Source organism: Glycine max, chromosome 1 (assembly GCF_000004515.6).
Source record: "Glycine max cultivar Williams 82 chromosome 1, Glycine_max_v4.0, whole genome shotgun sequence".
Taxonomy (NCBI): Eukaryota; Viridiplantae; Streptophyta; class Magnoliopsida; order Fabales; family Fabaceae; genus Glycine; species Glycine max.
In genome coordinates, this window is record NC_016088.4 from 48,217,625 (window position 1) to 48,232,575 (window position 14,951).

General features: G+C 32.3%; 1 protein-coding gene across 4 annotated transcripts; it reads left to right on the forward strand.

The window, feature by feature from the left end:
• Positions 1–7,043: 7,043 nt before the first annotated feature.
• On the forward strand, positions 7,044–8,951 carry LOC100791746 (uncharacterized). 4 transcript variants are annotated; one of them, XM_014775174.3, is made up of 3 exons: positions 7,045–7,345; positions 7,487–7,566; positions 7,760–8,950. In XM_014775174.3, exon 3 carries the CDS (start codon positions 7,805–7,807, stop codon positions 8,369–8,371), a length of 567 nt encoding a protein of 188 aa, XP_014630660.1. In that variant the 5' UTR covers positions 7,045–7,345; positions 7,487–7,566; positions 7,760–7,804; the 3' UTR covers positions 8,372–8,950. The 4 variants fall into 4 exon arrangements, with proteins under 4 accessions (XP_003517044.1, XP_014630660.1, XP_014630665.1 ...); XM_003516996.5 differs by lacking the exon at positions 7,487–7,566 and having other exon boundaries at positions 7,044–7,345; XM_014775179.3 differs by lacking the exon at positions 7,487–7,566 and having other exon boundaries at positions 7,733–8,951.
• Positions 8,952–14,951: the final 6,000 nt, after the last annotated feature.

A 14,951-nucleotide genomic window follows, 5' to 3' on the forward strand; every position in this document is an offset into this window, starting at 1 on the left:
AATGAGATTGCTTCAGCTTAATGAGATATTTTGAGGGTTTTTCTAAGAGAGAGGTTTTTATTGAATACTCAAAATTTTTTTTACCGTGGATAATAATCTTATTTGATTTGAGTTAAATTGCTAATGTATTAAAATAATAACAAATCAAATAGTTTGTAAGCTCATTTATATATACATCAAAATTGAATATATATATATATATATATATATATATATATATATATATATATATATATATATATATATATATATATATATAGAAAATATAAACATTTTGAATCATTTGATTATTTTTTAATTTATTTAATTTTGAAAAATTTTGATTAACCCACACAATTAAATATATAATTATATTTCAATGGTTGAATTGATGAAATTCATGTTTTATATATATAAAGCTAATGATCATGTTATATATAAACTTAATTACAAAGTTATTAAAATATAATAGCGTGTAAGTTATATCACCCATACATATGAAGTGTATCCATGTTAATATAGGATAAGAGCAAGCGAATATTAAAATTTAACTGTATAATTAAAATGAATAGATATATACTATTAAAACTAGACACATATATAGTCTTTTTTTAGGACATTAATAACTTTATATCAAGTGTTTTTTTTATCAATCGAACTACAGAATTGTTTTATTACTTATTATTCTATATCAAATTTTAAGAAAAGTTGACAATAACAAAAATATAATCAAATGCTTCATATTGTCAATCACGTAGTTTTTTTTTATTTAAAATAATAATGTATCAAATTTGCATATTCTTATACGAATTAAGATTTAAAACATGTCTATTATCTAATGAAATTTTTCCAACAATTTACACTATCAAATACATATATTATTTACTCAATTATTATACTAAATTAAATAATGTGATCCTCTTAATTAATGTATGGAGTATCGTCAGGATAACATTAAATATGTTTAATCGAATCCTCGAGTGTTGATTTAATCAACTTCAAAATTAAATCATGAAACATATATACGATAAGAATTGTATAATAAATTTGGCGGCTAAATCATTAATTTATTTGTACATAAAATAATGAAATCCTTCATTCTCTAGAATATTGAAACTTAAACAAGCAGACCTTGGCGGCTAAATCATTAATTTATCAAGTTTTGTTTTCTTCGTGTTGTCGTTGGTGCTATACAATTAAAAAATTAAAAGAGTATTTTCATGCATTTTATTCATTTAGTTGTTTTTTTTAGATGTCATTTAGTTGTTCAAAATACGAAAAAAGCTTGAAGTGATTAAGGGCTTAAGGCAGAGAGAAGACAAATTAAGTTATGAGTGACAAAGTTATATATGCAAATCTTCCGTCATAAAGTTATCATATATGTGTCACTAATATAAGTTTTCTAGGAACGGTTTTCGTGATTGTGAAATTTAGATTTATTTTAATTTAAAGATAATAATTTTGATGTGTGTTTGAGTTAATAAAATTTTCTGTAACAGATGTATTTCTTATCTTTCACTGTCGAGTATTCATTAATCGATAGAGGAAAGTTAGGAAACAGAAAGAATATAATATTTTAAGATTGATATTTGTAGATGATTGTGACCATATGATGTGTCACCCTTTTGCAACTTGTTAAATTATATTTTAGTATTTTAGTTACTTTTGTTTCTTCTGATCTTGTAGCGAACTAGCCTGTCTAATTATGCTGTCTCACTCCTTTTGGAATATATCTTGATTTTGTTTTTCTTTCAATTTTGTATGAATTGGCCTAATGATTAAAAGCACATATAATTAGGACCCTAAAAACACTAGGATAATGTAGAGACACACTCTTAATAAGGAAATATATATAGCATCAATCGGAACATATATAGCTTAATAACAAAAAAGGGACAAAAATCACATTTTGATCGCTTACTAATGTTTTATTTTCATTTAATTCCTTACTGATAATTTTTTATCAATTTAATTTTTCAAAAATTAAATTTGATCATAAATTGATTCTTCAATTAATTAACAAGTCACTAATAAAAGAGATGATGGAATGCTAATGTATCATCCCATATGTTAGCTATGTGATATTTTGTCTTTTCATCTAGCATCTTAAAGATAATTAAGATAAAAAAATATGAATAATGTTATTTTTTATCTAGTTGAAAAATCAAAAAAGAAAAAATAAATATTATTTTTCTCTAATTTAAGAAACTCAATTTAAAAAAAACTTAGTAGATAACTTCTCACAATAATTCTAAACCAATAAATAGTGTTTTTAAGTTTAGAATCACAAAATTATATTTAAGAACGTGAATTCTTTTCATTCGAACTAGCAATTTCTCGTGCTTCAAATTAAAAAAAAATGTAATTATTTGAACTCTGTGATAATCTTAACGGAAAAACAAGTACTTAAATACAAGTTTTAGTAACAAATTTAACAATTTTTGCATCATTTGATAAGGAAAAAAAACATGCAAAACATGTAATTTTCAAAGAAATATATTTAATTAAACAAGAGTGGTGGGACATATTATGGGCCTCAAATAATTATGGGCCACTGAAGTTGACGAGTTGGACACGTGGCGGTGCCTGGTGGAGTTGCCGAGTTGTTGTCCACGTGGCGGGCTCTGCCACTCGTACTGCGAAATGCTTTTTTACGGAAATTTTTTTTCAAACAGGTATAATTTTCAAAGAAAGTCACATGCATTCGAGCATTTTGACATATTATGGGCCTCAAACGGACATTCCTATCAAAAGTTATACTCGTTTGAAGTTAAATTTTTTTTTCGTAAAAAAGCATTTCGTCAGTACGAGTGGCGGGACCCGCCACGTGGACAACAACTCGCCAACTCCACTAGCGAGTCCACCAGGCACCGCCACGTGTCCAACTTGCCAACTCCACTGGCGAGTCCCCTTCAGAAACAGACCCCCTGGAAAAAGTTTCAAAACAGCCCCCTTTTGGGAATTAGTTTCTAAAAGGGACCTAGTTTGAGCAATTTACCTTAACCGAAACCTATCTAGTTATCGCTCAACCAAATTATTAAAAATTCACAATATTTAGTTGAATAACAAAAACCACACCAAAATGGCAAGCAATGGGAGTTTCCTTTAATCCATTACTTGCACAAGCAAACAAACCCTCAACAAATTAAAAGTTATCCCAAAACAACATATTGGTTCTGAGGGCAATGTCAAAAACAAATTCTCCCATTCTTCAAATTCTAATCTTTTACCATTCCTGCCCCCCGTTTTTTTGTTAAACCATTGAATACAGAAACCAAACCAACACTTTAACTACACAGGAACATTGCATTTAAAAAAAATTGGAAAAAAATAAAATAAATTATCATCATGAACTACTTAAAAAATATGAATAAAATAAACAGAAGCAATACTCATCGTTTTTTGGACTGGGGTTTATCGGAAAAAGGCTTAGAGGAAGTGGCATTGTTGCCCTTGTCATGTGTTTTCACGAATCACTATTGTTAATTATTAATTAGAAAATCGTATTTAAATGGGAAGCACAGAATGTGGTGATGTGTGTGACGATTTTCAAGTCGACGGTGCATAACGATGATGCATGTTGCTTAGTTTCTAGATCTGTCGAGTGGTGTGGATGGTGCACCACTACCGAAAATCGTCTTTGGTGGTGGCATACGATGGCAGAGTAACTAAGGAGAAGAACAGAGGTGATGATACATCATAATATTATGCAGATGATAAGATGCAGATGACACAAAGAAATTTACTTCTCCACTAAACTGCACTTATTTTCATAAATAAATGCGTGTTATAAATGAGGGGCTAATAAGGAAAGAGAAGGAAAAGAAGAAAAAGAAATTTTTTAGCCATAGATTTAGTAGTGAAGGAATCTAATAGAGGAAGTTACTTTCGCATGGTGGGAGATTTGAGTAACATTTCCACCTTAGAATTCATTTACTATTTGATACTTTTATGTAAAGTTTCTTTCTAACTTATTAAGCAATTTGCAGAAATATAAAATAATAAATTTGATAAATTATATGATGGAAAAAAGTAAAAAATAAAAAGAAAATTTAATAGAAAAAGATGAAAGAGAAAGTGAGTGTTTATCAACATTATCTTTTATGTATTTCTTTTTGAGATCTTGACCCGTGTTTGCAAATATTTGAATCTGTTGCTCCCAATTTTTCGTTCATTGTTAAATTTTCTTTTATTGGCTAGTTTCTCTCTTTGTTCCTTTCTCAGTTCATTAAGATACTTTTATTTTTTATTCAACTAGACATTTTATTTTATTGGCTTAAATATATATATTTTTCTATAATTTAATGTTTTTTTCATTTTCTTTTTTGCAATTTTTTTTCGTTTAATTCTTACTAAATGTCTTTTTTTTATTTTTTTCTTAAAACATTTTAAATATCACTTTAGATAATAAAAAAACACTAAGTTAATGGCGTACGTATGTTGGATGGACTTTTTATTGTCTCTCATCATTTATTGTATCAATTAGTACTTTTCTTCTTTTCCCCATATGGGGTTTATGTTTCATATGGGGTTTATGTTTATCACTAGTAGAAAATTGTGATCCCACGTACCTTGTATTTCCCCCTTAAATTTTAGGTCCATCACCCCTTAAATTTACCTTGTATTATTATGATATAGCCTGGCCCCAATGCATGTGTCCATTGGTACCATCACAGCACCCATAAAATGCTTGGCGCTGAAAAGTTAGAACTTAACCTTATTAGCAGTTGCCTTCTTCAACCAGGTAGTTCTTGAGCCGCCCTTGACTAGTGGTTGCTTGTTGACTTGCATTACTACCTTGGTGTGTTCTTGCAATAAAGTTCGTTCGTACACAACCTTCTCCCTTCCCTAAGTCAACAGCACTAATTACAAAGACTCCTTTAATAAATAAAAAATTACAAAGACTTCCTATGAATATAAACTTGGGTGCCGAGCCTTAAAGACCCTAATTATTCAACAACCACTTGGGAAAGTAATTAAGGAAACGTATGGTACGGAAAATGAAGCCTATTTGTGTTTTATTATAATTATTGTGTAAGAAAAAAATATCTTAAAATAATTATTATTTTAATTTTTTAATTATTATTAATTATATTTTTTTCTTATATCTCTTATATATATATATATGTATATATATATATATTAATAATAAACTACAAAATTTAAAAATAAATTAATGATTGTGTAAAGATTAATTTTATAAAATTATTATTTTTTTAATCTATTTATTATTTTTTCTTAATTTGTAAAAAATAATATATGACAACAATTAATTTGAGGCCAAGAAAATACAATATATCTCATGTGTCTATAAAACGATTGATGTTTAAAGTTTTTTTTTTTATACAGGTTAAGAAAATAAGTATCCAAGAGAATTAATATTTATTAAGGGACAATTTATTAAAATATTCTTGAATGTATTATTAAATATTTCAAAACAACAATAGTGGACAAAACTAAAATAGATGTTTAAATATTTAATTAAAAAGTGAGAACAACAATCGATTTAATTTTTTTCAAAAGTTAAAATTACAGTCATTAGTCATTTTAGAAGAGAGGAAGTATAAAGATATTAAATCTTTATATATTGTACAATATATAAAGATGTTACTCATAAGAGAGAATATACATAAATAAACTCATAAAAGAGAATTTATAGTTTAAAAATGAATACGTGTTTATAAACATAATAAAATAAAATAATTAATCCAATTATATATATATATATATATATATTTTTTTTTTTTTGATTGTGATTACTAGTTAGTATATATTGGTATAAAAGTTACAAAAAATGCAATTCAAAAAGTGTTTTTTTTTTTTTTTTTACAAATCTTAAGAGAAACTGATCATATTGACTTTAGGGGAGTGTTAGTTCTCTAACGATGAATGTTGTATCTTGTATCAGTGGAAAGGACTTTAACATTCATACTGATATATACTTCTAGTACTGATACAAAATACAAAAGTCATTAGGTGTGAAATCAATAACGTAACTAAACCACAATATAGCAAAATCATGGAGTATATATTAAGGAAGAATGAGAATAGTTTTTTCAAACTTCAAGAAGGTCATTAAGTTGTTTACCTTAATATAGTATTTTAATGAATGATAATGCGAACAAATAACTTTATTTTGTTTATAACTAACATGGTATAATAACTTCATCAATCATTTCCACCACAACTTTAAAAAAAATGTTAAAGAAAAATATAGTGAGTACGTAATACATTATTTATTAGAGAACTACAAATAAGCATATTTATCATAGAATGTAAATTTTTTAAATATATTTTGTCTAATTTCAATTTGTCTCTTACCAACCCAGCTGATATGGCAAACAAGTGCTTTTTATGGTCTTGCTCAAAACATAACCCTTGATTTGAGCACTGCGATGACGAGTGTGCCTTACAAAGACTCTCACATTCAAGCTGTTCGTTCAAGTTTGAGTCTAGACATAAGAAAACATATTCTAGTCTTTGTATAATAATCAAGTATATGGGTGTTTTTCCCTCTATTTCTTGACAATATTAGGAGATGATATGGACATCTCCTTATCAATCAGAGGGTCGTTGACCATCTAATAAGGGGATAATTAAGTACATCTAAGGCCATGGATTGATTTTTGGTAATTAGCTAGAGGGTTCTTCCCTTATGAGAGAGTTGGCATGGGCTGAGGTGTGAACCACAACTTAAAAAGGTTTTAAATTAATTAATTCGGAAAAAAATGTAAAATGAAAGAAAAAAGTATTTATAATTAAAAAAATATTCATAAATATGTTTGAAAAAAAGTATGAAATTAAGTTACTAAAAAACATTTTATTTTAATACACTGTGACGTCTGCACAATGCACATAGTAAACGGAATAAAATCAAAGTGACTAAAGAAATATGTACTTCTTACTAAATTAATACTATCATTTTCCCTCTTATAATTAAGGTAAGCGAGGTAGAAAAAGGAAATTTTGAAACAAATTCTGCAACACCATATAGAAATAAACAAATAATTAAAAGCATACTTCACGTTTAAATTGCACGATCCAAAGGTCAACGCCCTCTCATATCTGACGCCTCTGTCTCAATCCTTCTTCCTCTCCCTTCATATATCCTTCATCAGCACACCGTTTTATCAACTCTTATATACCTAACACTACCCCGTACGCCAAAGTGTACCTCTCTCTATTCTTCTTCCTCGATCTATTCAATCCCCTTGACACGATATCCAAATAAAACCAAGACCCAGAAAGTGATCAAGATAAAGAAGGACAAAGAAGGAATATACATACACACATATACATACACACCATGAAACTCGTTTGGTCTCCCGAATCAGCCTTACAAGCTTACATAGACACGGTTAAATCAGTGAGCAAACCCTTAACTTCAAGAACCTTATATCAAATCAATCACACAATTTTCTTATTATCTTTCCTTCTTTTAATTTCTTTATTATCTCTGAAACTCTAGTCATTAATGGAACTGAATGACGTCGTGTAATTTATGTAGGAGACTCAGATAAGGCTGTGTTGTTCTTGTTGTGGTTGTTTGTTTATTATGTAAATTGCTTCTTAGCTCTACTTTCTCGGGTATGTATATGGTTATGCAACAAATTAATTGATAAATTTTATTAAATAAGTTAGTTAGTTTTCATTGAAAAAGATTCGAACTAATATAAATACCAAATTAAATGGATATATATATTTCCCAGTTGAAAATTTTGGATATGATAAATTTGACTTTTTTCTTTCTTAGTTTGTTTCGTTTTGTTTTGCTTTGTAGTGTGAGAAATTCAAGGAAACCGGGGTACCAGAGTTGCTATCAGCCATGGCTGCAGGGTGGAACACGAAATTCATAGTGGAATCATGGTCCTACGGTGGTCCCATAGCTGCAAGCGTAGGCCTAGCAGTTGCAGCTCGCAACACGGGTGCAAGACACGTGTGCATAGTCCCGGACGAGCGATCAAGGGCACAGTACATAAAGGCTTTGGCTGAGATGGGGGTGTCGCCGCCTCCGGAGGTGGTGGTGGGGGAGGCGGAGGTGGCGGTGTCGCAGCTCGCGGGGCTCGACTTTCTGGTTGTGGACTGCAAGAGGAAGGAGTTCGCTAGGGTTCTAAGGGTGGCCAAAGTGGGTCCAAAAGGAGCAGTCTTGGCATGCAAGAATGCATGGCAGAGAAACTTTTGTGGCGGCTTCAGATGGAGCGTGGTGCTACAAAAGGGTGTCCGTGTGGTTAGGTCAGTTTTCCTCCCAGTTGGAAAGGGTTTGGATATTGCATACATAGGAAGTAGTAGAAGTGGTGCAGCAGCAACAGCTTCAAAGGGCCCTCGCCGTTGGATCAAGCACATAGATCAACAATCAGGAGAAGAACACCTTTTCAGAAAGCCATCTCATTAGAAGAAGATAAATAAATTAATAATTAGCATGTCTGGTTTCACGATTCGAATATGATTTTTCACGTTTGATATGATTTTTAGAAGTTATATATTAGTTATAGCTTTCACATCTCAAACGTGATTTTTCTTCTATTCTCAACGGTTTTCAAATATGCAATAGATCTTTTGGTTGAATGGGTTTAGTTTGAATGACTTGAATGTCTAAGATGTATTAATGTATTATTAATGAGTCATGACTCATAGATGATGATCAAATTCATAACTGGGTTTGGGAATTTGAGGATTAGAAATTCAAGCTGCCAAATTGCTTTGTTAAAAAATTAGTGTACATACGTATGACGGTTTCAGCTTATATTATTATATCTGGGATTGATATGATGGCTAAGGAAGATTTGGAAAGAGCCGTACGTAGTTTTTATAAAATGATGTAAATTATAAGTTTTACAAAGTTATGCTTAGTTTATTAATGCATGCGCAATTTTGTCTTTTGTAAGTTATTTGTAGTTTCGCATAAGCTTGACTTTGTTTGATTTTTTCTTCATTCTATGTTTTGGCAATTAATTTGATGCATTAATAGCTGGTTTGCTTAATTAACTAAAAAGGGTATGGTGGTGGTGACGGCTCGCTATGGGTTGAGGGAAGATCCAGAGTGTCATACTCATGGGCATGTATTGTATTTGTAGCCGGAGTAGTGCTTTTTCTTTGACCAAATCTTGGTATTTCATTGTTTATACAACCAAGGGCATATTTTTCACAATTTTTCTCTCTCTACAAAATAGCATTTGAGAATTAATTGCGACTTTATGTAAATTAATTAAGATCGAGCGTTAGAAGTTAGGAGGTACAAGAAACTTTTGTTGACCTCAATCAATATCTCAGTTCAATCATCCATATTAAAGAATTTTATGACAAAATAATTCTATTTTGTATTTGATGATTTGTTAAGGCTTATATACAAAAGAGTTATACTAAAATCTCCTAAGATTAAGTTATACAGATTGATTCTTCAAATAAAACTCCTAAGATTTCGTCTAGACTAAAACCAAATTGATTTACATGATCATAGACTAATAATATGAGATAATATAATGATTACGCATAATTCTACACAGATTTTGTTATTTCCTGTTATCTCATCATGATGTCATTACCCCTTCAAGTTAGAGCATGTAAATTACATATCCCCAACTTGCACAATAGAGAGGTGAACTGAATAGGACCAATAGCCTTAGTAAAAATATCAGCTAATTGTGCATGTGTAGGAACATAAGTAGGTGTATATTGCCAGTGAGATACTCATCAAGAATGAAGTGGCAATCCACTTCAATGTGCTTGGTGCGCTCATGAAAAGACGAATTCTTGACAATATGAAGCGTTGCTTGATTGTCACAATGAAGTCGCATAGGATGAGAATGAGAGATACCAAAACTATGGAGAAGATCTTTTAACCATTTCAATTCTCCTGTTATAGCTGTCATGGATCGATATTCAGCCTTAGCAAAGGAACGAGATATTGTTTGTTATTTCTTAGTTTTCCATGAAATTGGAGAAGATCCAAGTAGAACAAACCATCCGGTAAGGGACCTATGAGTTAAAGGACATCCAACCCAATCAGAATCACACCAATCAGATAGTTGCAAGTCACAATCATTACACAACAAAACACCCTATCCTGGATTCCCTTTCAGGTATCGAATAACATGGAGAGCAGCCTCCCAATGGCCCTCTTTAGGTGCATGCATAAATTGAGACAACACATGCACACAGTATGAAAGCTCGGGTCTGGTAAAACAGAGGTAAATGAGACAACATACTAACCGCCTATACTGATCAGGATGAGGAAAAGGCAAGTCTGCTACAAGTGCTAGATGATGATTCTGTTCAATTGGCACATTTGATGGCTTAACTCCCAGAAGTCCAACTTCGGTTATAATATTCAAAGCATATTTGCATTGACAAAGAAAGATACCCGCGGAAGATTGTGCCACTTCAACACCTAAGAAATATTTGAGGATCCCCTAGTCTTTCATGTGAAAGCAATTGTGTAAATAAGCTTTAAATTCAGTGATAGCTTCATGATTATCTCCCGAAATGATTAGGTCATCAACATACACTAACACTACAATACATACCCCCGGTCTTTGCAAGACAAAAAAAGAATAATCAGACAGAGATTGCCGAAATCCGTAGTGTTTTAGTGCAGCGGACAGCTTGGCAAACCAACAACAAGGCGCCTAGTTGACTCCATATAAGGAATTGTTGAGTTTACACACCATTCCATATTGCCGAGGAAGAAAGCTAGGAGGCGGTTTCATGTACACAACCTCCTCAAGGTCCCCATGTAAAAATGTATTTTGCACATCCATCTGATGTAATTCCCAAGCTCGTGTGGTTGCTACGACTAACACTGTATGGACTGTTACCGTTTTTACAATGGGTGCAAAAGTCTCTGTGTAATCGATCCCCTCTTTTTGATGATTGCCAAGAATTACTAATCGTGCTTTGAACCGTTCTACACTTCCATCAGTTTTATGCTTTATTTTGTACACCTACTTGTAGCAAGTGCTTTCTTTCCTGAAGGCAATTTGTGTGGTTGTCCAAGTTCCATTGGTCTCAAGGGCATGTATCTCACTTTTCATTGCATCTCTCCACCGACTGTCTTTCACCGCATCAGTATAAGTGACAGGCTCCTTTTCCTATGAAATGGATGCAAGAAAAGCACGATGTGCAAGAGAAAAATGATCATAATTCACATAATCAGTTATGGGATAGGGCGCACCTGAGTCTGCCTTTGGAGAGGGTGAACAGTTGGATGGGCTCAATCTTTTGGTGGTATTTGTCACATAATCTTGCAATCGAGTAGAAGGTTGTTTGGTTCTATGTTCTTGTTCGGGACTCACCCAACTGCGATACTAATCAGCAAGTGTACTGAGTCGCGCAAGTAATATAAAATGGTAAGAACCGAGTATCAAATCACATGGAGTTTGTTTCATTCAGAAAAGCGTTCGTTCAATAAGCAAACATTTGTATGGAACCATAAAATATAACAAAAGATAATTTCTATAATTCTAAAAATAACTACAAAATTTGCTATCTAATTGTGAGAGATAAACAAATGATTAAAAAGTTGGGTCCTTCTATTGAACAACTTGATGTAATTATGTATTTTTCTCTATTTAAGGTTGTTCCTGTGTTCTATGCTGAGAGCAAATACCCTAAACACCGATTCCTTGCGTGAATGGACTAATTCTATTTAAACTTCGTTCTAGGATTCCTCGTCGAACTTAGCCTAAATGAATTGCATTAAGATTACAACATATTAAAAACTAAATTCCTGCACTTCGTGTCCAGACATACAGTTCTCTAGCTTGCTATATCCAGTTCTAAGGATTTAAAATATTCTCCAATGCTAAAAATCCTAACTTTACACACAAATGGGTGATCAATTCACAAGCATGCAAGAATTAATTGTAGATAGAAGCAATGAACACATAAAACAACTTTAAAATAGATAGTGAAGAGTTTTACATCAAAGCTCAGCAGAAATCCCCAACAAGAGACTTAGTCTTCCATTGCAAGTTATCATCTTTAAGCAACAAGATGAGGTTTTTGAAGTAAAATTAAGATTACACAGTGGTGAGGATGTCTCTTCCACCTCTAGAAACCTAAAAATCACTCTTAAACCTAGAATCCTCTTGAAAGCTGATATTTTTGGTTTTCTTTTGCTTTGTTACGTCTCTCACACTCTATGGGTAGGCTCTTGTTGTTCTCCCCTTATTTTCTCCAACTTCAGCCTTTAAAAGGGCTTCCTGATCCTGAAGGCTCGCTTAGTGCCATTTTCACGCTAAGCACAAGTTAGTGAATTTTGGCTTAGTGAGCTGGGCGCGTTGAGTGCCAGAAGAGACAAATGACTCGTTGGGCAAGCTGATGGCGCGCTGAGCGCGTGCAGGCTTTGCAGATTCTCTTCCAGATTCTACCAACCCGCTAAGTGAGCTGAGTGTCTCGCTTAGCAGATGTTACTCGCTAAGCGCATATGCCTCGCTTAGCGTGACACCAGTTGCTTCAACCTTCTTATTCTTCATCTTTTCACCTGAAACTGAAGTTGAACCACATTAATTCACAATATAGGGAATATCTACTGAACAAAAAATAAACTAAACATAAAAATATGTACAAACCTACAAAAAGAACCATAAATTGGGGAAAAGACATAAATTTTATAAAACTTTTCAATACAAAAGTTAGTCGTAAATGACGACTAACAGTTCTCTACCCAATAATGGCTCTGTTAGTGATATAGATGGAAGCACTGTATCTTGTGTGTCCATATTTTGAAGAGTAACACCTTGTTCATCGAACCCCGCATTTAGCTCACCCCCTCTATCATCCATTGTCATATCAGCACTTTCGTCGGTACCTCTTGTGTCACCTGTTTCTTCTACACCATCAGTCAAATCACCAACAATTTCTTCATAGTTCCTGTTGGATCAAGTGACCTCAGAATAATTAAGAAGGGGGGTTGAATTAATTATTCCTAAACCTTTACTAATTAAAAAATTACTCTTCTAAGGCTTTTGCTAAGTTGTTAAGAGAATAAGGAGTAGAAGAGAAACTTAACAGAAAGTAAAAGCGAAAATTAAAATGCACAGCGGAAAGTAAAAGAGTAGGGAAGAAGGAGACAAACACACAAGAGTTTTTATATTGGTTCGGCAACAACCTGTACCTACATCCAGTCCCCAAGCGACCTGCGGTCCTTGAGATTTCTTTCAACCTTGTAAAAATCCTTTTACAAGCAAAGATCCACAAGGGATGTACCCTCCCTTGTTCTCTTTGAACCTAGTGGATGTACCCTCCACTAGAACTGATCCACAAGAGATGTACCCTCTCTTGTTTTTAGTCAACAACCCAAGTAGATGTACCCTTTACTTGTACCACAAAGGATGTACTCTCCAATGTGTTAAGACAAAGATCTCAGGCGGTTAAACCTTTGATACTTTGTGAATGAGGATACAAAAGAATTCTTAGGCGGTTAGTCCTTTGAAATCTTTTGCATATGGGAAAGGGAAGAATCAAAAGAATTATCAGACTGTGTCGTTTTGAATTCTTTGATAAGGGAGAAGGGAGACACAAAAGAATTCAGGCAGTTAGTCCTTTGTTCTTTTAGAAAAGGGAGAAGAGAGACACAAAAAGAATTCAGGCGATTAGTCCTTGGCGAATTCTTTTTGGAAAAGGGAGAAGAGATGAAAAGAATGAATAACACAAGTTTTCAAGGTTTGGAAAACCAGAAAACTTTGGAAAGCTTTTGGCAAAAGGAAGAAGAAGAAGAAGTTCAAAGAGACTTAGAAATCAATGTGGAAAAATTGCTTGTGCAAAGAATGAATTGGAAAAGATAGATGTCTAAAATGAATTGAAAAGCTTGTGGAAATGCAAATCAAAGCCTTGCTTTTATAGACTCTTCATATCTGGTCAAGAGAACCATTAGAAGAGTTATGACCTTTAGAAAGACTTAAAACCAATTTGAAAAAGTCAAAAACTATTTGAAGAGTTACATCTTTTGATTTGTTCAGAAACTATCACTAGTAATCGATTACCAAATCAGTGTAATCGATTACACAAAGATTTTTTGTGAAAGGATGTGACTCTTCACATTTGAATTTGAATTTCAACGTTCAAGCACACTGGTAATCGATTACCAAAACAATGTAATCGATTACAACATTTTGAAATCAATTGGAACGTTGTAAATTTAGTTGAAAGATTTTTTAAAAATCATTTTGCTACTGGTAATCGATTACAATAATCTGATAATCGATTACCAGAGAGTAAAAACTCTTTGGTAAAAAGGTTTTGAGAAAAATCCATGTGCTACTCAATTTTTTGAAAAACTTTTTAATACTTATCGTGATTGAATCGTCTCTTGATTTTTAAATCTTGAGTCTTGAATCTTGATCTTGATTCTTGGAAATTGAATCTTGAAACTTGATTCTTGATTCTTGAAATCAAATTTCCTCTTGATCCTTGAAGTGAACTTGATTCAATCTTGAACTCATTCTTTGATTCTTGAGATCATCATCTTTGTTATCATGAAGTGTTCTTGACTTTTGAGCTTTTTGTCATCATCTTTTTTATCATCAAAACTCTTTGAATCAATCTTGATTCATCATGAAGCTTGCTTCTACAATTCCAATTTTTAGGAGGAATATCTTCTTTGGTAGTAACATAAATAGAAAAAGGATACTTGGTCTCAATGAATTCAACATCTCGAGAGACAAAAATCTCTTTTGTTTCTAAGTTAAACTACTTCCACCATTTCTTGCCATATGGGTAGCCAATAAACACACACTTCTTACTCCTACTTGCAAATTTATCACCATTCCTTCTTTGATTATGGGCATAACATAAAGAGCCAAATATTCTCAAATGTTCATATGCAGGTTGCTGCCCATATATCATTTCATATGGAGTTTTCCCATTCAATATAGTGGAAAGAGTTTAATTGATCAAATATGCTACAGTTAGAATACATCCCCCCCAGAACTTAATAGGAAGATTATCTTGAAATCGCAATGCTCGAACCACAT